Raw genomic sequence first — 25,840 nt, forward strand, 5'->3', positions numbered from 1 at the left:
GAGTGGTAGTCTGATGGAGTTATCTCCCTTCCACATCAAAAGATGGCGCTGATTGGGAATGCGAGGTATGGAACAGCGGATGACCATACACATGAAGTCGTTAGCTCCAACAGTGAAGTGGTCGGTTACGTTAGTGTATGAAGGTTTCGACAGATTCGTGGACTTTGATTCAATCAACAACCCCAGCAGATTGTTGTTATTGTTCTGAAGGTTCGCGAGCACAAACGTCAGATTTCTTTTATTAGTTCGCGGCTTTTGAAGCAGCCGTCCTCTGTAGCAGTAGTAACGTTCGTGCGTTTTCTGCCAGTGAAGGCCCCGATTACTTGGAGCATCTTTCGTATTTAGAATAGATATATTATACGTATATTGTATCTAGGTTACCTATTAGTAAAACAGATATATCTTCCACTCTGTTTGATCTATGGCAAGGTGAGCCCTGCAGCCCAGCTCGTTTTAATGAGGTATAGACTATCAGTTATACGTCTTTGTTGAAGTGAAATCATTTTTACAAGAAATAACGAACAAAAAGTAGTACAACACTTATCATTGTAGCTAGGAATGCGTCCTAAAACAAATGCTAGCGGCATAATTCTGTAACATTTATTTTGTATTGTTTACCAGGTATATCAAAACCACCAACGAGAAATTCTACCGTACCGCACCCGGATAAGTAATATGAATTGACCTATATGGAATTGTTTTTATGATTTATAAATTGTGTTAAATTTTGTTACTGTTTTCTAAAAATTGAAAGATAAGTTATGGTTAACACATCTGTCAACCAGCAGTCGAGATATCAACACGCAAATCCTGGTATGCTACTGTTTTGTTTCCATACTTCCTTACTTAATATTAACAAATTGTGTACAAATCGCTGCTGATATTACGACTGTCTTTTTTATGAGATCTTATTGAATTTACTTAAGTTACATAGACTTTCAGCAATTTCCTTAGGTTTACTTAGGCATGCTGGAATTCTACAGACGCATTCTGGAATTTTTTTTTCAGAGAAATATCGACAAGTGCCCCGTCTACTGTGAATTCAACAGCGTAGAGGCAGACAAACCTAATTGTTCGTCTGTTTTCTCAGCATTTTACTCTGATGTTAAATGTCTGATGTGTGCGTATTTAAATGGACAGATAAACAAAGAGAATTATGATTTATCATGGATGTGAATGCGTTCGGAAACATCCCATGAGGAATTCTAGCCATTCCGATAGGGACATGGTACATAGTTACTATGCATTGTGACATCATATGTAACAATTTCTGACATACGCATTGTATAGATAAAACTTTTTTTTTCAAGTTGTTATTTCACAATTTTGCATCTCAGTGCCTCGTTTCCAAATCAAATTATGAAACCGATTTTTTTTACATCCATTCACAATGATGTCCTACCTTCGCTGCATGCTCGTCAACGTCCTTGAACTTTGACACGTCCTGAATGAGCTCGCACTTCCGGATCCGGGGTTTCTTTGGGTGTGGCAAGGGTCCCTTCTCTTGGAGAATGTTTTTTAGCTCAAACGTTCCCGGGACTATAAGTTTTTTCGTCATTGTGTGTGTTGGTACGTCAGTGATATTCCAATGTCATTGTTACTGGAAAACAAAAGAGAATTCATTAGATTTTATCGATAATTCATTGATAGCTCAAATACTGTTGTCCTTCATATATCCTGTTAACACAGACACGAGTTTTCTATGTTACGTACGCCTCTATTAACACAGGGGCCCGTATTCTGTGTTACTTACGCCCCTATAAACACAGGAACCAGTATTCTATGTTACGTACGCCCCTTTTAACACAGGGGCCCGTATTCTGTGTTACTTACGCCCCTATAAACACAGGAACCAGTATTCTATGTTACGTACGCCCCTTTTAACACAGGGGCCCGTATTCTGTGTTACTTACGCCCCTATAAACACAGGAACCAGTATTCTGTGTTACTTAAGCCCCTACTAACACAGGGACCCGTATTCTGTGTTACTTACGCCCCTATTGGCACAGGGACTTGACGTTCCATCGATAGGAATATTACACATAAATTGATTTGTTTCCTATACCAATGGCAAAATATTGTTTTAGAGTTTCATTTGTCCAAAATGATCCAATTCAAATCCGATAGTGTCGGTGCGACATTTCAGCGACGTTGTGCTATAAAGAGGATTAAACATTGAGCAGGTACAACAAATATATTTTATAACTATATTTAGTAGAAACTGTCGCTCTAAGAATAATTTTCCACGTGTGTGGGATAATTAAGACTCATATGATTGTGTAATGGTCATCATGTCCGAAATCGACTAACTACGGTCTTATAAATCTTAACATCCTCTTGTTTCTAACCTGATGATGCATAATTGGCTTGTATTCTAGATTTATATGCCGAACTGTGGGCGACGTTGATTGACAGACGGCACTGATATCAACACCCGGGTCTGTTAATGATATGCTGCTCACGTTCGGTGAGTCTGTCAACTCTGTCTATACGACTGAAACAATTGATGAAGATGCCCCCGACACAACATATTACAAACACTTCATTCGTAATATGAAATTGACCATTCTATTGAACTGCTAGAACTTTAAGGGCAATTTTTTTATGACAATGCTCACATTCCTGGTTTGGATTATATCGGCAAGCAACGCCACTTCAACAAACACGATTTCAATTATATAGACACAGTAGCCAAGGTTTAAATTATGCAAAAACATCAAAATATCATACTTAAACAGGAAAGAACCACACAATCGATAGAAAAATGCGTTAAAGCATGATATCATTTACATCATACAAGACTAGAATAAACATTTAATGTAGCCAGATCTGAGATTTTGATATATTGAGTTCGGAAGACAAAGCGACATCATAACATTATCAGAAACATGTATATAAATAAACACATGACCTTGACCTGAACACACCAATTCTCGTTTAACCAATTAGCGTTGTTTCAAGGCGATGTTCCCGAGAGTGAACTTTGCTGCCGGTCAACCATTCAAAAATGAACGACTTAATCGCTAACCCAAACGTCCAGAATATCTACCATCGACAATCGCCCTTGTACGCACGTGGAGCCAATGTCATAAAACATAAGCACCGGAAGTGAAATTTATGATACACAATGCTACGGTACATAAACAACGGATGTACTATATACTTGTCCTCTGTACCGACAGATGCTGTCAGCAACTGTCAGATCCTCGCCAAACAATCGCTGACGGCACCCCCCTCGCCTGGCAGCTTGACAATCGCTCCCAGGATACACTGCGGTTCCCTACATTTGTTTGCGCAATGAATCCTGGGAGCGATTGGCGATATGGTACAGGATTGATGAGCTAAATACAGGCCAGGTCCAAGGGAACTAACTCCATGCATTTGTTCACAACTATCATTTGTTGTACGGAATTTGTGTTTCAATCACGTGGGGGTCAAAAATGAGGCTGCTGGTACTATAAATAGATGTTCGATGTCTTCGCTCTACCGACATCAATGATTCTGACATTTCACACACTGATTCACAACCATCATCGCTTGTACGAGTTTACATTTCATTTAGCTGGAGTCGAAAATGAGGTCACTGTTACTTTAAATAGATTGGCAATGTCCTCGCTCTACCGACTTCAGTAATGATCTATTTTTTCTGAAACTTGATGCACTTACTTAAAACTATCTTCTCTTTAAGAAATTGCATTTCAACTACCTGGGGTCAAATTGAGATCATTAATAGTCTGTTACTATAAATAGATGTTCGACGTCCTCACTGTACTAACTTCATTAATTATATCCGGATGCCCTAAACCTTCACGCACTTACTCATTACTATGCTCTTTCGAATGAATTTGTATTTGAATCTCCCGGGATCCAAATTGAGGTCATTCTTACTATAAATAGATTCCCATCGTCCTCGCTCTTCTAACTTATTTAATTATCGGATGTATATATCCAACTTCCAACACTTATTCACAACTGTTATCTCTTGTTATGATATATAGTACACACTGTAGTATTTTTTGAGTGATCGACATTGTGATTAGACAATTCTTAGCATCTTTTGTGAATGTTGAATAGGAGGGAATTCGTATCACTTGAGATGCCTTGTTTCGCCAAAGGTTTAACATTTCGCAAGGAACCAGATGTTTGCGCTTCAATCGCTCCAGTTGTTGGTCGGTATCTTATTATAAGCTGATTTAGATGAGTTCCGAAGTAGCGTTTTGATGTTTGCATTCCACCTCGTTACGTATTTCAGACGATACATCATTTGAGCCTATAGCCCAAGACTATTTCGGACGATACATCATTTGGGCCTATAGTCCAAGACTGTATTTCGGACGATACATCCCTTGGGCCTATAGTCCAAGACTGTATTTCGGACGATTCTTCCTTAGGGCCTATAATGCAAGACTGTATTTCAGACGATACATCATTTGGGCCTATAGTCCAAGACTGTATTTCGGATGATATATCATTTGGGCCTATGGCCCCAAACTGTATTTCGGACGATCCTTTCTTTGGGTTTACATTCCCAGACGAAGACTGGCCGATGTCACATATCATTACTTAAACACAGTAACTAAATACGGATACAGTTAAATAAGAAAACGTAACAACTTCATGGCCTATGGGGAATTTAATTACATACATACGGTAACTTGTATCTATCATGATATACCGGAGTGTCCAGGAAGAATATTTGCCATCTATATAGATTATCAGTTATGTTATCTTAGCTTATTTAATTTCCCAGGGTCAAAGTAAACATCATGTGCATGTACCGAGTCCTGGTTGTACATGTATTTGAGTCCGGAAAGAGCTTAATTGAGCCCAGCTATCAACGTATCTTGCTACGTCATTGAGTTTTAGTATATAATTGAGTTTTAAGTATATAATTGAGTTTTAAGTATATAATTGAGTTTTTAGTATATAATTGAGGTTTTTAGTATATAATTGAGGCTTTTAGTATATAATTGAGTTACTGTACACTGTCAACGAGTCTATATGCAGGTAAACGAGTCCCATCGCAGTGTTACTAAGTCCTATCTAGGCATATTTGAACATCGCAAGAAATTGAGCCCAGTTTTACGGGGTCCCGATAAAAAGTCTCGCCATAGCGCCACTGAGTCAAACACATTGAGTCCTTGAAGCGTCTGAGTATATGTTAGTGAGGTAAAATTGAGTCGCGGTATAACTTCAGTCCAGATCGAGCATCATTGAGTCCTTGAAGCGTCTAATTGTGGTTTAGTAAGGTACACTTGAGTCGTGATATACATTGAGTCATAATATAGCATCCTTGTAGTCCTTGTAGCATTTAAGGGTACAATTGAATCATGCTTTACCTTGAGTCTCCAAAGGTGGGATTCAATTGACTCGTGGTATAACTTGAGTCTCCAAAGGAGGGGATTCAATTGACTCGTGGTATAACTTGAGTCACCAAAGTAGGGATTCAATTGACTCGTGGTATAACATGAGTCACCAAAGTAGGGGTTCAATTGACTCGTGGTATAACTTGAGTCACCAAAGTTGGGATTCAATTGACTCGTGGTATAACTTGAGTCACCAAAGTTGGGATTCAATTGACTCGTGGTATAACTTGAGTCACCAAAGTAGGGGTTCATTTGACTCGTGGTATAACTTGAGTCACCAAAGTAGGGGTTCAATTGACTCGTGGTATAACATGAGTCACCAAAGTAGGGGTTCAATTGACTCGTGGTATAACATGAGTCACCAAAGTAGGGGTTCAATTGACTCGTGGTATAACATGAGTCACCAAAGTAGGGGTTCAATTGACTCGTGGTATACCTCGAGTCCCGATATAGCACTACTGAGTCAATTTAGCGTCTCATTGTGCATTTTAGGGTACACTCGAGTCCTGGAATACCACATTGATATAGCACCATCGGGGTCATTTACTCCCCCGGGTCTGTATAATTTGTTGTATATGCCGACTTTTGCTCTCTGTTATAGCCTCGAGCTCCTCACGTGAGGTAACGAGTTCCCCAGATCCGTGGTTAGAGAGTTTATTGTTTACAGCAGTTGCCGTGTTAAATAAACAGCGCCTCAGACAAAGTAAGCTAGCTCGGGACCAGATTTAGTGATAATAAAACAAGGCATGTTTTATTTTTATTTTACTATTAGTTGTACTTAAACAAGCAATGTTTGTAATTTTGGCGAGATTTATAGGACTTTTAAACATAAATAACGACAGCAATACACAACATAAGTACGACAGCAAAAGTATTGTCAACTTAATACATTAAAATATTTTAAAATACCACAACATTGGGAGGATATGGATTATTGACGAAACACAAATATGATAAACAAAGGCATTTATTAATTGGCACACCTGTACACAATCTTAAAGTATATAAGCTTATAGAGATATATGTAGAAGGTAAAGCATATGTCTGTATTCAAGAGCACGCTACAGTACAATGGCGGACTCGAGTACAAAGCGAACCTCCGAAAATTATGCTTCTCCGAGAAACAGAAGAACATTGTCCAATATATGTAGAATTGTCATAAATTCAGGAACTGTCTGACTACGTGGAATGAGAGAAAAAATACCAAGAAGTGTGTCACTGTGCAGCTTCAACCCCCATCTCTGTATGTGTACAAGAAGCTACACGCTGTTAATATATGTATATGATTATATATTAATTTGTTGCTGAGAAACTGATCACCTTGCGGAGCAGCTAAAGTACACAGACCACAAAGGTGGGTTGTAAAATTGGAAACGATCCGCATTGGCATACTATGACCGGCAAAAAATCGAGTATTTTAATGAATGTGCTCGTTGTAATCAAGGGCGATACCGTGTAGCATGTGTACATTTAAAGTACACCTTATATACAATTAAGTCATACTGTTGAGAAGGGATTTCCCGAAGTTTTTATCGAACTCTAGAAAAGACATAACAGAGCAGTAGGTTGCACTCTATATAGATTTGTTTTTATACGGAGGCTGAGAGCGGTATCGAGACTTATGGACTCGGAGTCCGGGACGGGTTTAATAGGTGAGACAGGTGGTTATGTTGTAGATACGGAGGCTGAGAGAGGTACCCAGACTTATAGATACGGAGGCTGAGAGAGGTACCCAGACTTATAGATACGGAGGCTGAGAGAGGTACCCAGACTTATAGATACGGAGGCTGAGAGAGGTACCCAGACTTATAGATACGGAGGCTGAGAGAGGTACCCAGACTTATAGATACGGAGGCTGAGAGCGGTACCCAGACTTATAGATACGGAGGCTGAGAGCGGTACCCAGACTTACAGACTCGGAGTCTGGTATAGGTGGTTATGTTGTAGATACGGAGGCTGAGAGAGGTACCCAGACTTATAGATACGGAGGCTGAGAGAGGTACCCAGACTTATAGATACGGAGGCTGAGAGCGGTACCCAGACTTATAGATACGGAGGCTGAGAGCGGTACCCAGACTTATAGACTCGGAGTCCGGGACAGGTGGTTATGTTGTAGATGCAGAGACAGAGAGCGGTACACAGACTTTACTCGCTTAACGACAGGAGTATGGAACAACAGTATAAATAGCTAGGACAGGTGGCTATGCCATATGGTGCCCCACTTCACAGTATACTTGACTTCGATGTGCACACAGAGAGTAATGTGGCTAACTTACCCTGGATATACGGCGATTGTACACGAGGAGTGGCGACAAGTGTTGCCACATATGTCAACCACCACTTCCGGTCACGTGGTCGGTCAGTTTCACTTTGTTTATGAATAAATACAATAAGAATACATACATGTATCATATTAGCAATTGGTATGTTTACATTCAAACCATTTATTTGCTTTTAACTGATTTACCCAGCAAATGTCTTTGATGTTTTCCCTATCAAGCAGATTATATTTGCAATCATTGAGAAAAAGACAAAATATAACAATATTTACCCGTTCTTTTGATTTTGATTGACTGATACCAAACAATGCATATGGTGTTACTTATATCAGGTAGATCATCTTTACAATCAACAAGGTAACATAGAACCTTATCTACCGGTTCCGTTGACGCATTCAAGTAAATTAGTACTGTGTTACTTATATCAAGCAGATCAAATTCGCACTCAGTGATAGCTAAGTAAACACTGAGCCACATTTACAGGGACCGATTTACACATCAATAAAACATCGTATGTCGTTTCAAGTAGAACTTAATGTTGTTCTGAAATATTTATAACAAATATCAAAGCAGCTATGAAAATAATATACCAGATGGTCCGATAGGGAAAATTGTGGTTTCCAAGGCGAATCGGATAGCCGGGATATAAACGTACTCAACGCCGGAATAGACAACGTTCATCGCTTCTCTTACTTACCCTTATCGCCTTGATAAAGAAGAAATTCCGCCTTTGAAATTCAATGAAAAACACAATCCCTCTTAATGTCGAGCTTATCAGCTGAGAAAACAAATTCTCGTGTCAGAAGAACGTCTTTCTGTTTCAACTTTCACAACAATTCGTTTTTATTTTCGCATTTCTGTCTAAACTGTCTTGTCTGCGATATCACAAACCGGAAGTGTGCCATTCCCAAACGACGTCTGTCAATCACACACGCACGTGCAACTGGTATTGATTTCCGAATCATGTGACAGACGTAAACAAACTTGTCATATTCTTTAGCAAAACTGTAAATAATCCAAAACGGAATGCCACACAATTAGCCGTCTACCACGCAAAAAAATACTTAAAATTTGTTTTCACGCCGTGAAATAATCTGCAGTGCATGAAACACAATTAAACAACTTCACACATTAAACGTCCTGAGTTCGACACTGACCATTATCACAACTATCACTGCACACTCAGGACACCGTATCCAACCTGCTGATAAGGAGATCTGTTCTCCAAGACTCCATGAATGAAATTAATGATAAGACCAGAGATGGCTAACCCCTCAGGGCTATGTACGGACGGGAGAGAGTTATAGGGGAGCAGAACGGAGAAAATCCCAACCACAGGCCGAACGGAACAGTACGTAGTGAAACTCTCATACCGCCTGAGTACACCCTGCTCAACGGGACTCCACAGGCGCTGGTGTAAGCGAACCGCAGCGAACCTTGCTATCAGCACAGATTGAACGCTTGTACATACATTTCCAGTGATGCGAAGGCAGGTTCCGGGGTAACGAACGTTTGGTTGCGGAGAAAGAAATAAAATTCACACTGGATTAAAAAAAATGTGAATCAAATCAAACGTTTTCCTCATCATCGGTGATAACCCGTTTTTATAATGTTAACTAATATCGTAACCATCTGTGGTGTGTGACGTCACAAACATTTTTGATATGGATAGTGATGACATAAAAACCACGTGTTGCCGTTCAGGCCAACTGTTTGTAATGTTAAACGTACTAGGGGGGCTATTTTACGACTCCGGATAAACACTGACTGGTATTTTATATTGAATCATACAATAAAATTGACTTGGCAAAATAATTCAATAAAGATCACGTTTGTGTTATAAATAAACGAACATAACCTTTGGGTGTCTTATTCAACTGAGGGCTTGGGTCGTTACTAGCGCTTAGTTGGTAGTTATTCTGATTTGCGTGAAGCGATGAAGTTGGCTGACAGGAACATCACTAGGGGAAAAATGACACCGGAAGTGGTGAAATCGCGGACAAGTCCAGTCGGTCAGTTTTGGGTGACTAACCCCAGTTTTTATCAGGTCATTAAATAGATCCTGCCTCGGCCGAAATGACACGTTGACAGTCGAGTCACTACTGTATAACAATGCTAATCTCTAAACTACGGAACTCGAGACGTACTACAATTATTGAGATTTTTCAAAATCGTATACAGTCAAACCTGCTCTAGCTATACCGACCTCCATGTCTATATCGACCAGGTCTATAACGACGCCCCGTATATAACGACCACCTGTATATAACGACCACCTGTATTTAACGACCACATATATATAACGACCACATATATATAACGACATTTGTATATAAAAATCACCTGCATATACCGACCACCTGTATATAAAGACCACATGTATATAACAACATCATGTATATAAAGTTCACCTGCCTATAACTACCACCTGTATATAACGACATTTGTATATAAAAATCACCTGCATATACCGACCACCTGTATATAAAGACCACTTGCCTATAACTACCACCTGTATATAACTACCATTTGTATATAACAATCATCTGTCTCCAACGGTCACTCCTATATAACGACCCCCTGTTTATAACGACATTTTGTAACGGTCCCAAGCGTTTTTACTATATAATGACACCCTATATAACGACCTTCTGTACTTAAGTTTAAAATGTCGCGTTGACACGTTGGCGTGTTGGCACAGTAAAATGTCATGAGACGTGTTGCCGCATTGTCGCGTTGCCGCGTTGAAATGTCTGGTTGATGTTTCCTGATTAGGCCGCGATGATATAGCGATATGGTTGGGTGGTGTTCCCTGTTAGGGACCGCGATGATAGCGATGTCGGGGTGTTGTTCCCTGTTTGGGTCGCGATGATACAGCGATGTCTGGGAAGTGCTCCCAATTAGGGGCCTTGATGATACAGCAATATGACTGGTTGGTTTTCCCTGTTAGGGACCGAATTGACAATGATTAGTGTTTCCTGTTAGGGGTCGCGATGATATAGCGACATGTCTGCCTCTGGGCGGTGTTCCCTACTTGAGTTGCGATGACTTTGCGATATTACTGGGCGGTTTCCCTGTTAGGGGCCGCGTTGGCTTAGCGATATGACTGGGCGGTGTTCCATACTTTCTCCTGTTTGTGGGTTTACACCAAACCCTGAGATTATGCAAGGTTGTGTTTATCAACTCCCACATCTATAGAACGTGCTACATATGCCAAACATTTACACGACCAAGACAAAAAGCTATTTTTAGACAATAGGTTTTGGCATGTTTCGAAACATAAAAAAAAACTGACGAAAGCGTGACGAGAGAACTGTTTTTAGCTGTAGATGTTTTACGATTACGGGAATGTTATAAACCCAACATCGAGGAGTGTGCATACATTTACTCACCGCAGTGACGAATTGGATAGTCAGCCGTAGTTTCGTACTAAAACTTGTCACTCTCCTGACAGCAGAAAGACAGCATGATGTATAAACGGCGGTATTGTACTTCCGGGTGGTAATAGGCATCATTTTGTTAGAGGGCACTTAAAATTCATTTAACGAACTTAAGCTGATTTTTGTAGACATTTTGAGGTCAAAAGCATATACAAGTAATGTCAATGACTTGACTCATTTCATACCACGTATAAATTTTAGGAGTGCCTAAATGGTATTTTTAAAATTAGAAATGGTATGTAGCTTTATGTCGGAGTGATAATTATATCTTTTCCAACGTTACCCTACATAATTATCAAATGTACGAGGAAAAGACCAAAACGAGTTACCAGAAATCACACGATGGGCATAATTTTAAAATGTGAGTTTCTAGAAAAATAGACAAAATTTAAATGTCTTCCATGTGCAGGTATCTTACGACAGCAAGTTTTTTACTGTTAGAAGAGTTTCATACCAAGATCATATAACAGAACGATGGTGATAGCCAAAATAAAACTGGAATCCGAGACCTGCCAAAGCGATGTCTTCAAATAATCAGGGTTGTATTACGGTATTTGAAGGTGGCCAACAGAAAACTTGTACAAAGGAGTATAAAATGTAATATATATATAAAAAAACAACATCTCTCGACAGCTATTGTCAGATATCTTCACTTTACTCTTGAAATAGATATTAAATCCTTATCAAAATCCAGTGTAATGCATTATACCACGATTCCCATTAAATGTACAAGAGAACATTCAGTTGAATTAATTACGATCTCCTTAACGAAATGCGACACGATCTAGCTATCTAGATAAATCATTCTTATCAATCTGTACTCTTGTAACGAAACACTACCGCCATGCACGTATATAGCAACTAGTTAATCGGCGGGATCAAAGGAGCATTGTTACAGGAAATGACGTGTGCTACCGAGATGCACATTGAACGCGCACAGACAGAAATGGTCGCAATATCCGGAACAATTTCTGGCGACATGGATAATGACAGGGCGCCCCCACATCAGGATAATAATAGTCAAAAGAAAATCTTCATTTTGGGTTTAGTTGGCGGTCTGAGGGGTCGATGGCGTTGTATCGGATGGCAATATGTCGAGGGAGCATCCTATTCTTATATCAGAATAAGTATCATATACATACATGTATCACACGTAGGGATATAAACAGGCCGGAAGTACAGGAACATTCCATAACGTGCACGTGCACCACTAACCGGAAGTAGGTATAATCTATATTTTGGTACAATCGCAACATTTCGTCAGATTCCGTAAAGTTTCACTTTGATTCAGAGACTCCGGAATTTGCCGAGATTTTGCTATGCGTTCTGATGCTGCGATAGAAGTTGAAAGAAAAGTTCTAAAATGCTAGAATTGGGTTCGGAATGCGAACTGAAATGTAAAAACTGAACTGCTATTGTAGAATTTACCGTACCAAATTAGTATGATAGACAGATCATATTCCAAATTGCCTATCATGTTTGTGATTTTGCGCCCTTGACGTCCTTCTGATTTTCGCAGGCAATTATATATTTCTGACAAACGCCTCTCAAAATTCTTGTTATCCTTCAAAAGTTCATTACATTTCGCCTGCTATATTCACTCTCCTCGATGTCCGCGCTTATATTGGTCTTAGGCGCTGATTGGTTAATTCCCGTTGTCGTATTGGCACGTGCTTTGAGTATACAACACATAGATCAAAAGGTCATAAAAACTACACGAGAATGCTAAACATTCGAAAACAGCAAATACACATTATAGCAAACCACAGGGAAGCTCGTGGAACGACCCGATCAACTGGCCTTTCGGAACCTCTCTAATAATGACCGGAAAGTCAACTTCCGATCTCTGATAGGATAATCACGAGACTCACTGAACACGTGATGCAGTTATATCACTGAAAATACCAATTAAATGCCCTTAAGCTTGCTATTTAAGTTTTCGTTACATCTTTTAAACAGTTCTATATTGTTTGTTAAAAGACGAGTACAAACGTAACTTTTGTTATATGTCCGTTCCATTTGTTCCTGCAAGATACATAGTAAACCTGATACTATAAGTTTGTTGAGGCGAAGTATCAGTATGCAAATATCTATACTTCGGACGTAAAGATAATACTTTAGCTCCTCGACTTAAAATTAGTAAGTGGAACTAGTAGCTTTAAGTGTATTCTGGATCAGGAAGGAAGTCATCATCCATTGACCCCGATACTGACCCCAGGGTCCAGTGGACATAATATTAGTGAGAGGAATAAGTAGCTTTATGTGTATTTTTGGCCAAGAGGAAGTCATAATGCATTGACCCCAATACTGACCCCAGGGTCCGGTGGACATATACGATATATGATTTTAAGGGAAGCCGAGGACTGCCTTATATAGTTGGACTGTGTTAAGGATTTAAATGTTCTTAAACTGGATACCGTAGATATACCCGTATCATAACGTCAATATTTTTAAATGATAAGCGGCTCGCTCAGGCAGTATATCAACCTAATGCAAAACACGCCGACTCCATTGTACCTCCCCATAACCTCAACAGGTAAGATATATATGCCAATACCCCATTCGGATCATCCTCGGGTGTATTTTGGGGAAAAAAACGAGGAGTTCCGGATGACCAATACCCGGCATATACGAATTATAACAGGGGCCCATTCAATCCGACAGGTTGATCGCGGCATAAGGTCTGGTTATGTTGAACTCTGACGAGATCAAAAACATTTTGGGTTTAGGATTTCGGATAGCTACTAACTGCGCGATACCATAAATCCGTAAGCAAATTTTGATGGAGGCGTTACTATTTAAACATGTTTTCCCTGGTCTAGACAAGTTACACGATATTTGTAATCAATATTTGTTATCAGTACCTGCGTGATAATCACAATACAAAATAACCATAACGTTTTATATTGTCATAGTAAACTAAATAAGTGTAAACAAATAAGTTATCTTCAAATAAGCAAAATGCATATGTACTTCTGAAAACACACAAGTTTATGATAATTCCTCAAATAAGTACATATAGCGTGCCACCTAATATCTACATAATGTGTACCTCCTAAATAAGCCAAAAATGGAAGATATTAAATTTACAGGAAAAAAAAACACACAAATCTAATATTTAGCATAAAACAAGTTACCCTGTACATTTACATTTCATAAGTTCTCAATGAATATCCCTCCCGATTCAATTTCCTAATCCCCTTTCGCCTCACTTTTACGTAGTGTAGTTTGCTAAGCGTCCTGTATCATCTTCGATCTGGGGGGACATAGTTTGATGTCTTCTTTAAAGAACATAAAAAAGATATATATAAGTATTAAAATATTTACATAGATACGTAAAAGTGGGCCGAGCACGTGAATCGCTACAACATAACGTCTTTAGAAAGATTGGGTATTTTAGGCACCATTAAGTTCATCACATTTAAAGTGATGGGTCACCGGTATTGACATTAACACTCGACAAATATTTGAATTTCAGATTCGATTCCGTTTACTTGTGTGCGTCTAGTGACACGTATAAGCTTGTGTATATAAATGGCTAGTCGAAGTATTAATTAAATGCAGTGTACATACAGAATTCTTAAGCAATTCAAACCTTCTCGGGTTGCTTGCCCTTAATGTGACATTTCTGTTTGGACGAGCGAGCACCTGCATTAAATTGTTTACTTACACAAGGTGGATAAGTAACATGGTGTCAGTTAAAATACAACCCTCTCCACTAAACATGCAGGTAGTTTCTTGGAATATTTTATCTATTTTCACGAATTTCTCGAAGTCAGTCAGTACAAAATAATAGGGTGATTTTTTTTTTACTTTTCCACATTTCAAGTCATTTCAATTCAAGTCATTAACTTGTCATACTCGGTGCTATTTTGTGTCAAATTGATCCTCAATTCTTTTTTTGTGATTTGACGTAACCCATACCTTTCACGGGGAACAAAATGGAACAGAACATATGTCGCCGAGCACAGATTGTGAATGTCAAAGCATTGAAAACTGAATGCACATGTTAAAACATTGAACACATAGTGCGCATGTAAAGTATTGCGCACAGAATGCGCATGTCAAAGAATTGAGCACAGAATGCGCATGTCAAGTATTGAACACAGAATGCGCATGTCAAGTATTACGCACAGAATGCGCATGTCAAAAAATTGAGCACAGAATGAGCATGTCAAGTATTGAGCAAGGAATGCGCATGTCAAATATTGACCACATAATGCGCATGTCAAGCATTGAGCACAGAATGTCCATGTCAAGTATTGAACACAGAATGCGCATGTCAAGTATTAAGCACAGACTGAGCATGTTAGGGCCTGAGCACACTATAGCATTCTGCAGGATGCGCCTCGGTACGCATTTCCGCGCTTACCTTTGAACATTCTCTCATAGCCACATTTGTTTTCTATTATAGAACGACATCTTTCTAAAATTGACAGACTGAGAATGAACAAACGTGTCGTTTTTAGACAAAATGGTATTTTTGGAATGGATGGACCCCAAGAATGTATTTCCTCCGCAGTTTGTTAATTGTTTCAAAGGAAAGAATAGCGCAAGTGGTCTTGTTGAAACAGCGCCATAAACCAGACGGTTTGACCTACTCAAGTGTTTTTAGTGTCTGGTAAATATTGTAAGAATGAACAAAAATACACTTTGTAGTTTTAAACTCCGAGACAATGTACGAGATAGGTACAGTCTTACAAAACCTGTTCTTTTCCGGATCTTTGAGAACATCAATCACATCAGCTAATATGAACTAGACATCGATATTTACAAAGTGAACTTCGTGGGACCTGGAATGTCAGTTGTTTCAGAAAGCCAGCTGCGCAAGTTTGTTGAAGCCAAATGTAGCACAAGACTGCACCAGTGTTGTTTGATCAACAATAGCACTTTGTATACCCGCCTCGCTCCTGTTACATACGAAAACACAATAACCATCTCATTGTGTTAATTGGTTACGTGTATTTAAACTACGCAGACAATTACCTTGCAACGCTTCCAAAGTCTACACAAGCATTTTACTATTTAAATCAAGAATCTAGTGCTGGAACTATTTATTACTTAATCAAGATGTGTTTTTACTTCATCCGTGGCGTATAACTTAGGACCCGGGGCGAAACATCATTCTCTTTTTCTCGCCGGAACTCTCGTTTAATTCTCGTCTATGCGTGATTTACAGACGATTATTCCTGCGCGCCGTCCAGTAAATCGATGTGGGATTTTATCAGAAACAAAACTGATAACTCGACTTAACCAATACTCTCGTAACTGTGCCTAGATATTAAAGACAGGGTCGTTAAGCCAGTTTATTATTAACAATGGTTTTCCGACAGGCGCCGGTCTTCACGAGACCCTGGCGGGGGATTAGGGCTATAATCTACATATTGGATTTGTGTGATAAGCTTTTGATGTATTTTCGCATCAAGTTTCTAACATAATGGCTGAAGCAGCAAGCAACTGTTTGAGATCAGTCTCTCCATTATTCGGATATATTAGCAATGTATCATTACACAACGAGGCGTTCCGAATACCAAGTTTAGTGGTAGACGCCGGAAGTGAACATATACCCTTACACAATGGTCGTTCTTGTGCCGGACGTCCGTTTATTGAGACAGAGACAATGTTATACAGCGGTAACGATCTGATTGTCAGAACCCGGATGTTACCCCAGTTAAGGTTCCATGATACGTCTAATATGTCCATACAGCCAATGCAAGTCCAAAAAGAATAGGTCATTTTTGATAATGTGAACTATCATTTAAAAAATTATGTTTGTTTGTTTGTTAACTATTAATTTGTCGGCAAATGAGCATCATATCAAAATATTTCACAACGCTCTCACAAAATATACACCGGCTGAATGGTAGTCTCGCGTTCCCCAGTCTCTCGTCCTCGCTCGAGACTGCCTCAAATGATTCCCAGACTCTCGTCCTCGCTCGAGACTGCCTCAAATGATTCCCAGACTCTCGTCCTCGCTCGAGACTGCCTCAAATGATTCCCAGACTCTCGTCCTCGCTCGAGACTGCCTCAAACGAGAGAGCGAGGGCGGGAGTCTGGGAAATGCGAGACTAGCTAAATGGCGGGTTTCCGAATAAATACCATTTAGTTTACCATCGAACTTTAGACAGTATGTATTAGAGCCTACACTAAGAAACATATGTCGATGTTACGTCATATATGTTCTGATACGCCCCTCTTACATAATTAGTGAAATCCGAGTCAAACGTGACATTAAGGAATAATTACCGAGTGCATCAGTGTTAATGATAAACAGTCGTTATCTATTGTCGGGCTGACTACCGTGTGAAGCAAGGGGTAGGGACCTTCTGAGTTACACAAAATGTCGGGTCGTTTCAAGTCAGTCACAACACAAACAGTAAGAGCGACTGGGTAATTTTGGCATTTAGGTAATTACGAAATCAAATGGCGGTGTTAGTCTGCAAAACCATCTGATGACGTCACGGTGACATTTCAGTAGGCAAAGTTATTATCATACATCAGAGAATATGTGTATCATTCAAAGTTCATCACCGTTTTATGTGTCAGTACAGGGTGCATATTTGCTCTGTCACAGACACTCGTGTCTGGGTCTGTACAATACAAGCAGTGTATACTCTAGTCAATAAAACAGCGTTTAGGTTGCACTGATCCTCAGCAGGGAATACGATCAACATAGGAAAGTAGCTGTAGTTGCCTAACTTCTAACCCTCAGAAATCAACATATTGAAGTAGATGTAGTTGCCGAACTTCTAACCTTCACAAATCAATATATGGAAGTGGATGTAGTTGCCTAGCTTTTAACCCTCGCACATCAACATATTGAAGTAGATGTAGTTGCCGAACTTCTAACCCTCAAAAATCGACATATTGAAGTAAATGTAGTTGCCGAACTTCTAACCCTCAAGAATCAACATAATAGTGGAAGTAGCTGTAGCTGCCGAACTTCTACCATTCACATTTCAGCTAGACTGGCTACCAGTCTCTAGAATATTAAAATTGTGAATTGAATTGAGGTTTATGGTTTAAGTCTCGAGAATATATCTGATTCTAAGTCTCAAACTAGGGGGAGATAATCTAGTATTAGAATTTAGTGGAACAATTCTGACAAAAACCATAGGGGCTGGTGGCCAGTCTTCATTTCAATATATGGAAGCTACTTTAGTTGCCGAACTTATAACCCTGACATGTGATCATGTCTATCAAGTCACTTGCTAAAATACCAGAAAAATGTCGATACATCTATCAGTTGAAGACCAGTTGCACAATTTAGAGAACCGGAAGTGACGAAAACAGCGAAAGAAGGTCACATGCGTAACAATATAAGAAAATATAAATACAAAATAGAGAACAGACGCACAAAATAGCATTAAAACATTGAAATATTAAAAACATATCTACAAACGAACCGAAACGTTTTAGTGCCAGTGTATAAACAACGACGGTCCCGGAAACGGAGGGACATCTAAAACCGGAAGTAGCAAAGACTGGAAGGATAATAAAACAATAAAGCATTGTAATATGAAGAATTAACTGAAATTGAGTGTTTATAATCTAACATACACAAAAAGGAAGATATTATTTCAATATTGGGACGTGTATAAATTTCACGGTGATACAAATATTGAACAAAATTATTTCCCGATGCAACATGCTTTACGAAACAGTCATATGTAAGTCCCTTATTCGTAAATACATCCCGCTAAAACACCAGTTTTCTTAAAATGTTCATATAGTCCATCAAATCAATATTATCGATTAGCAATTGGTGATCTTTTGTGATCGTTGGTGACCTTCACCAGGCGATGATTTGTCATTGACAAAAAGGCTTTAAAATGGCATTTAAATGCCACCTCGTGCTGACCTAGACCACGAAATTGGACCAAGTCGATGGCGCTCGGGCAGTTCATCTCATTCTCCCACATTCTCGTATCAATCCCAGCAAAACCATATCGATCACTTTGTTTCTAAGTGTTTAAACGACAGCTGGATTCTCTCAGTTCGACCGTTGCAGAACTTTAAAAAACGTTTAATGGAAAATCGTCTCCGATAAAGATAAATCGTTTCAATTTTTACTCAGTTTGATATGGATCCTTACGAGATTCCAGTTTTCGGTTCATTTCAGGGTCAAAGCCTTGAATTGATTCTATTCAATACTCTCAAATAAGCAATTTCCATTTTAGCAAAATAAGTTTGCTTACCAAACCGAAATCTGAAACAATTTATGGTATGGTAGCTTAAGCTTTTGATTAGAACTCAAGTATTGTTAGAGCAGGCGCACGTGTTTGGAAGTTGATGCACGCGCATTACATGTCAGTAGCGATCCAATAACATGAACAATATATCTTTATATCAATCAGAATGTCTCCAGGTGCAAATCTTAGGAAGCTTGCTTGCTTGGGGTTGGGGGTGGGGGGGTTGGGGTGGTGGAGCAAGTATCTGATTCATAGAAATTTTTTGATGTTTTTTTGCTCTGTCCCGAGGGTCAGGGTTTGCATTTTATTCCAGCATGGTTCGGAATTTATTAGGGGTACATATTTCTTGGAAAGACAACTAGATAAGGAGAGGGAAGAATATTTCCTTAATATATAACAATAGCCATATCTGTCTACCTTACATTTATACCAATAGCCAGCCGATCAATTTCAAGGAATACATTAAAGAATGATGGATGTGTTCTATTTGTAAACCACAATTGTTGTACTTAGTGGCCTAACAGATAATTAGGCGTTAGGCGCAGTAAAGAAATAATTTATGTGCATAAATATTTTACATGTATATACAGGGCATCCAGTAGACCCTTGAGGGTATGTTTTTGACTCCCCAAATTGAGATCTGACTCTTGGGTTTGAAGGGACATGTCTATTTGACATATGTTTTGACCCTTCAGATTTCTCAGAATTAGTGATTTGACTTCTGAAATTGCTAAAAGTCAAGGGTCAACTGGATGCCCTGTATATAATACATAACTTTAAATGTATGTACATCTGTTGATTGACACGCGATACACGTCCAGAAAATGGCACGCCTGGTATTCAATTAAATTATATATACAAGGACCCTGTGTCATCAACGTTCCTAAACTTAAGGGAAATCCTTAACTTAACACTGTCAACAGGAAAGCTTTATTAGATTTGAGGGGGAAATCTTAGCTTAGGAACTTAACTTAAATCACGTTTTACTTTACTATGAAATTTTGTTAATTCAAAAGGATTTTCCTTTATACCTGTTTATTATACCTGCCTATTTAACGCATTTATACCTGTATACCATGTAGATATTCACATATATATAATGTGCATGCAAAATGTACATGTATGCTACATGTATCTATGTAATGTATATATTTACCTGTAGCCTTCACGTGCGACCCACCTGCTGTAGTAAGGTAGTGTGAACATATAGATGAGTAGTACTTACCCAGATAAAAACCCCAGTGACGTTGTCCACGAAACAGAACTCGTATATATCCCAGTAAGTATTAAAGTACAAACTCTTTAACACACACTGAGACCGTCGACAGGGGTACAAGTCAATCTTATAACGGCCTACATCCACAAACGTAACAATGCACAGCCCGGGAGGCTCACGGACTCATTAGTGTACGTGTGTACATGTAGATATTTGACAAAGCACGTGTGCAGGTGAAAACAGCTTCGTATAAATAAACTACCACTTATAAGTTACATGTAACCAAATTGATCCGCCGTGCTATAGTGATCGCCTCCTCTGTAGTGATAACGCACATCTATACGTGTGTGTGTTAGAGTTAAAATCGCTGACAATACCGATGTATATATCAAATGTTACTGTACATGAATGGTACGCCTGTATATATGTAAAACAAGTTACGACTCCCGCATGTATCCTATTCACCCAAGTTCACACCTGATCGCGAATAGAAGCAAACCGCCATATATAGGTATATATAAACGTATATAAGTATGTAATTGACATTCACAAAATTCAGTCAACTCGACAGGTGTTTTAACATCGATACGCCTTGTAAGGTTAAAGCATAGTCTAGAATATAACTCACCTGAAATCTTCCTACGTATACTGTCGCCCATGTAGCGGAACATGTCCTTGCGAGATGGAGTTTACATATATAGGCCCACATCACAGATAAGTTTTTCACAAAATTACGAAGTCCGGAGATTGTGTTGGGTAAGGCTACATTGAGATAGCAGACCCAGGTAAACTATATACCTGCCTATCTACCTGATCCCATCCCTTCACGTAAGTCACAGCCAGCCATGAGGAACGCGATCGTATCCCAAATGAAAACAAACCACACTTTGAGAGGGGTCCTATATACGCATACAGCACAGTAGTAATTGAAACTGGAGGTGAAAATCGACCAAGGCGATAATCACTTACACTTATTAAATACTTACCCGGTGAAGCAATTGTTGGTTGTATGTTGTGGTTCGTTTTAAACTCGACAAAGATTTAAATTTTAATAGATTTATGTTAATTTACACCGATACTTAACACTAGTCGCCACCTGTGACCTAAACAGGACACGCCCCTCTTCCGGGGACAAAATTATCAGTGAAAATATTGAACAGCTTTACGATACAAAAAAAAACGACATGTTTTTCTTATGTAGATATGGAAAATGACCGCTGTGTGTCATTTACCTTCGTATCAATCATATAAAGTTTAGATTTATTTCACCGAACTGACTTTAAGCTCACCACCATAACGACAACTCAATTGCTGTAGCGTTCGTTTTTGTATGGTTAAGCTAACCATACGTCTCGACACCCGAGTTTGAATCTCAAATAGGATTCAATTATGGTGTCCTCTAGGCGACACAACGTCAGTCGGACGCCCTGACAAAAGATTCCCAAGTGGCCTTTTCTGACATCGCAACATCCTGTTTTTGTCCCAATTTTAAAATCTTTTCAAATAAAAACAAAATCGGATAATAAGATTAAAAATCTCAATAGACCTTCTCGTGTCAGGATATTTCGTCACGAGAGCAGGGCGATTGATATTTCACGTTTTGACAGATACAGTGTACGTCTTTTATAAAGTGCAAGTCATTTTTATTTCCACGTTGCTATTTCAGTGCCACGCCAGTTTTCCATAGACTTTTTTTATCATATTGATGAGTTCATAAAAGGGCGAGGTACAGTCACAGGGGCACGTGAAGCTAATTTTAGATGTACATCAGTCACAAGGTTACGAGAAGCAAGTATTAGATGGTACAGACGTCATAGGGGCACGATATTTAGAGGCTGTAATTGCGGGGGCACAATGATTATATCGTCGCTAAGCGGTTTACAATCACAGGGGCATGCGAACCATGTCTTAGAGGTTGCTATCACACGGACTTGAAAATAAAACAGTTGTAAGAGGGTACAGTCGCAGGGGTCTGGAAACTATCTCGTTCTTAGGGGACACAGGGATACGGAATATATATCGACATTATGAACGGTTTCCAGGTTTAAACAGGAGGTACAAGACCATAAAAACTGGTATGTCGCTAAGTTGTTACCTGTATTCTGTAGAAGTAATGTCCATGTCTTACTTTTGGTGTTGTTGACCAAAATATTCATTCTCGTGTCCAAAATAAAGTATAAAAAGTAATTTTGGCCCGAATGAAAAAAAGATGAATGAAACAAATTGTATTTCACTGCCGTCAGCTGATGACACATGTGTTTGATTGACTAGTCTTGATGTGTTGTGCCGAACTCAAGTGTCCAGTTAGATATTGAGAGTGACCGTAATATATAGCCAGGTAAATAATTTAGAGGACGTTTAGACTTTTATAGCTATACTTACCGTGTGTACCTAGTGATCTCACACGTCCAATACACACCTGTATGTTGGTAAGTATACCTGTTTGTTAGTAAACATTATCTAATGTCAACATGGACTAAAGTCACGTGCCAAGTTGGACCTCCCCGGCACTCCAAACGATGTAATTATACATCACCGGCACTCGAGTAGTTTACATAGACTTACCGGATACCGACTGCACATGGCAGTAGGGATTGCTAGCGAGTAATTTCGGATGTCAAAGAAAGAGAACCTGGTAGTTGGATTGGTAGCGAATAATCTGGAATACTGACAAGCTTGATGGTGGGATTGCTAGCGAGTTATCCAAGATAGCATAGAGAACCTGGTGGTGGGATTGCTAGCGAGTAATCCAATATAGCATAGAGAACCTGGTGGTAGGATTGCTAGCGAGTAATCCAAGATAGCATAGAGAATCAGATGTCGGGATTACTAGCGAGTATTCTCGGATACCACGGCCTTGTGGTGGGATTACTAGCGAGTATTCTCGGATACCACGGCCTGGTGGTGGGATTACTAGCGAGTATTCCCGGATACCACGGCCTGGTGGTGGGATTACTAGCGAGTATTCTCGGATACCACGGCCTGGTGGTGGGATTAAGCGAGTATTCTCTGATACCACGGCCTGGTTGTGGGATTACTAGCGAGTATTCTCGGATACCACAGCCTGGTGGTGGGATTACTAGCGAGTATTCTCGCATTCCACGGCCTGGACATCGATACGACAGCATGGTAGTGGGATTCCGATCTTGTATTCTCAGATATTGGCACCACACCCCATACTTTACCAACTCTCTACTTACCTTGATATACGGCGAGAGATATGGTGATGGGGTAGGTAATCCAGTCTACAGACCGTTAGTTCATTTTTCACAAGATACCACACGGACAATAAACATATCATGTGTTTCTTTTCACAGTCCTATGACAGGGGACATTATCGGTGTAACACTCCTCCCTCCCGACCATCTGTCCGCCCAGTCGACACACACACACTGTTGTCCACTACCACGCTCCACTGTCCAGTAGGGAAGCCTAACTGCGACTCTACATGTTCTTTGTAACGATGACCCATATCTGTCACCGGCCTAACCCTCATCACCATTGGGTCATCCTTAATATCGGGCACTCGATTGTCAGACTAAAACCCCTGGGACGACCGTTTCATTCTTAGGGGAGTGAACTGCAGGATTCTAGAAATGAATGAAATGATCAGACTTCCGTACCATTCAAAACGCGTGTAATCTCGTATGTACTAAGGCCATTGCTGGGAATCATGATGTTTTCATTTCTGTTACAGAGTTGTCCTTCCAAGATTTAACGGAAATATCCAAGTAATACTTTAAAAACATAAACATTCACAATGTTTGCTAACTTACAAAGTACAAATTGGGGATATTAAATTTATAAATCGACCACAACATATTTATGAAACCATTAGATTTCGCGTCTGGCAATTAATTTAGATTTCCATCATACGCTAATCAGAAGTTCACGTTTCGGCCACCCATCTGTCGATCCCCTCAATCTCGCGATCGGAGCCCAACACGACCCTCTTCAACTATCTTTGGTAATAGACACTCAAAGTATTCCCCCCTCCCCCACAACCACCACCACCCCACCCCAACCCTTCTCCATACATACATTTAGTAGAAATACGATTTAACCAGATTTTGACCAGACGTACATGTTGTATGACCGCAGGCCGTCAGAACCATTTCCGTTATCTGTAGTGTTATCGGTCTGGACGTCTAATGGCAGGCGTGTTGTGGGCTATCTGATTACGGTGTTAGAGATCAAGGTCTCGTTAAATTTACATAGCGATCATTCCTTGTCAAATTACTGATACGATTTCATTGACAGAATACTGAACGATAAGGTTTTCTGTGAAAATGAGATACCCAAGTGTCATTATATCAAACCAATATTTGAATGCGTGCGATGAACCTGTACCAAGTTTTTCAACAGTTGTGGGAAAGGCTATTAAAGATATGAACATTACACGAAAGTTTGGACAGCCGTGTTACCTGGTTGGTACATATAACCACATCATCAGTGTTTTGAAATATTGTTTGTTCTCTGATCTCGGAAAAGAACATTTCATCAAAATTGATCCAACTGTCCTCTCATATGGGGTTCCTGAGTAAGTTGGGCACCAAAGGATTTGGAGTTTTACCGGGGTGAAAAGACAAGCTACACGAACGTGCTCTTTGAACGTGCTCTTGTTCTCGATAGGGTGACGTCACTATGACCTGACCCGGAACGTTTGAATGTTAAATATCAGCATTATTCACAAAAGATATTGAAATAAGTATTAATTATCAGAGTTAACTGAGTGTTTGGTGTTCTTTTTGACGAGCTTTTCGGAACTATATTTTGTATGAAATCAACATCATAAATGTCTGCTGCAGCCTTATCACAACAGTCATCCGCCGTCCACGTATTATTAAAGGGTAAGAGAAAGCCTCGCATTTGGGGATTTAACAATCCCCCCCCCCCCCCCCCCCCCCCCCCCTTCTCGGGTTGAGATCCCCCTATCTCACACCAAAAGGGGTGAAAGATTCTATCATCCCGCTGCATACAACGCTATAGCTTGTTAAACACATGGTCGATATGTCCTAAAATAGCTATTTAGTGCTGTATATGTTTCGACCTTTCGAACACGCCCATTTTGCTATGCAATGCAATATTTCACAATACTTTAATATATGTATATGTAAATACAGTATAAATTAAGCATCCCCCAATATGAATAACCCAATGTTGGCCCCCGTAGATGTGTCAGAGGAGTGCCCCACTGGCGGTGTTGGAAACATTAATTTTTGTACAGGAAAATGACATAAAATTAATATTGCCTAAGAGCAATTATCGATTTCATTTCCTGTGACATTAAGATTGTCTGTTTTATAGTTAATATAGTCTGGCTATATATCACAAGTGATATCTCAAA

At 39.6% G+C, this 25,840-nt stretch overlaps 1 protein-coding gene across 4 annotated transcripts in view; it reads right to left on the bottom strand.

The window, feature by feature from the left end:
- Window positions 1-21,354, bottom strand: part of LOC117339403 — a 37,048-nt gene extending 15,694 nt beyond the window's left edge. The window contains exons 1-2 of one of the 4 annotated variants that reach the window (XM_033900967.1): window positions 21,122-21,354; window positions 1,403-1,600 (exon numbers count right to left, since the gene is read on the bottom strand). In XM_033900967.1, the coding sequence (XP_033756858.1) occupies window positions 1,403-1,558 (156 nt within the window). In that variant the 5' untranslated portion in view covers window positions 1,559-1,600; window positions 21,122-21,354. Of the gene's footprint in view, window positions 1-1,402; window positions 1,601-8,342; window positions 9,224-20,433; window positions 20,452-20,502; window positions 20,915-21,121 lie in introns of those variants that run through there. The other 3 variants (XM_033900969.1, XM_033900970.1, XM_033900968.1) reach the window with 3 other exon arrangements.
- Window positions 21,355-25,840: the final 4,486 nt, after the last annotated feature.

This window comes from Pecten maximus, chromosome 12 (assembly GCF_902652985.1).
Source record: "Pecten maximus chromosome 12, xPecMax1.1, whole genome shotgun sequence".
Lineage (NCBI taxonomy): Eukaryota > Metazoa > Mollusca > Bivalvia > Pectinida > Pectinidae > Pecten > Pecten maximus.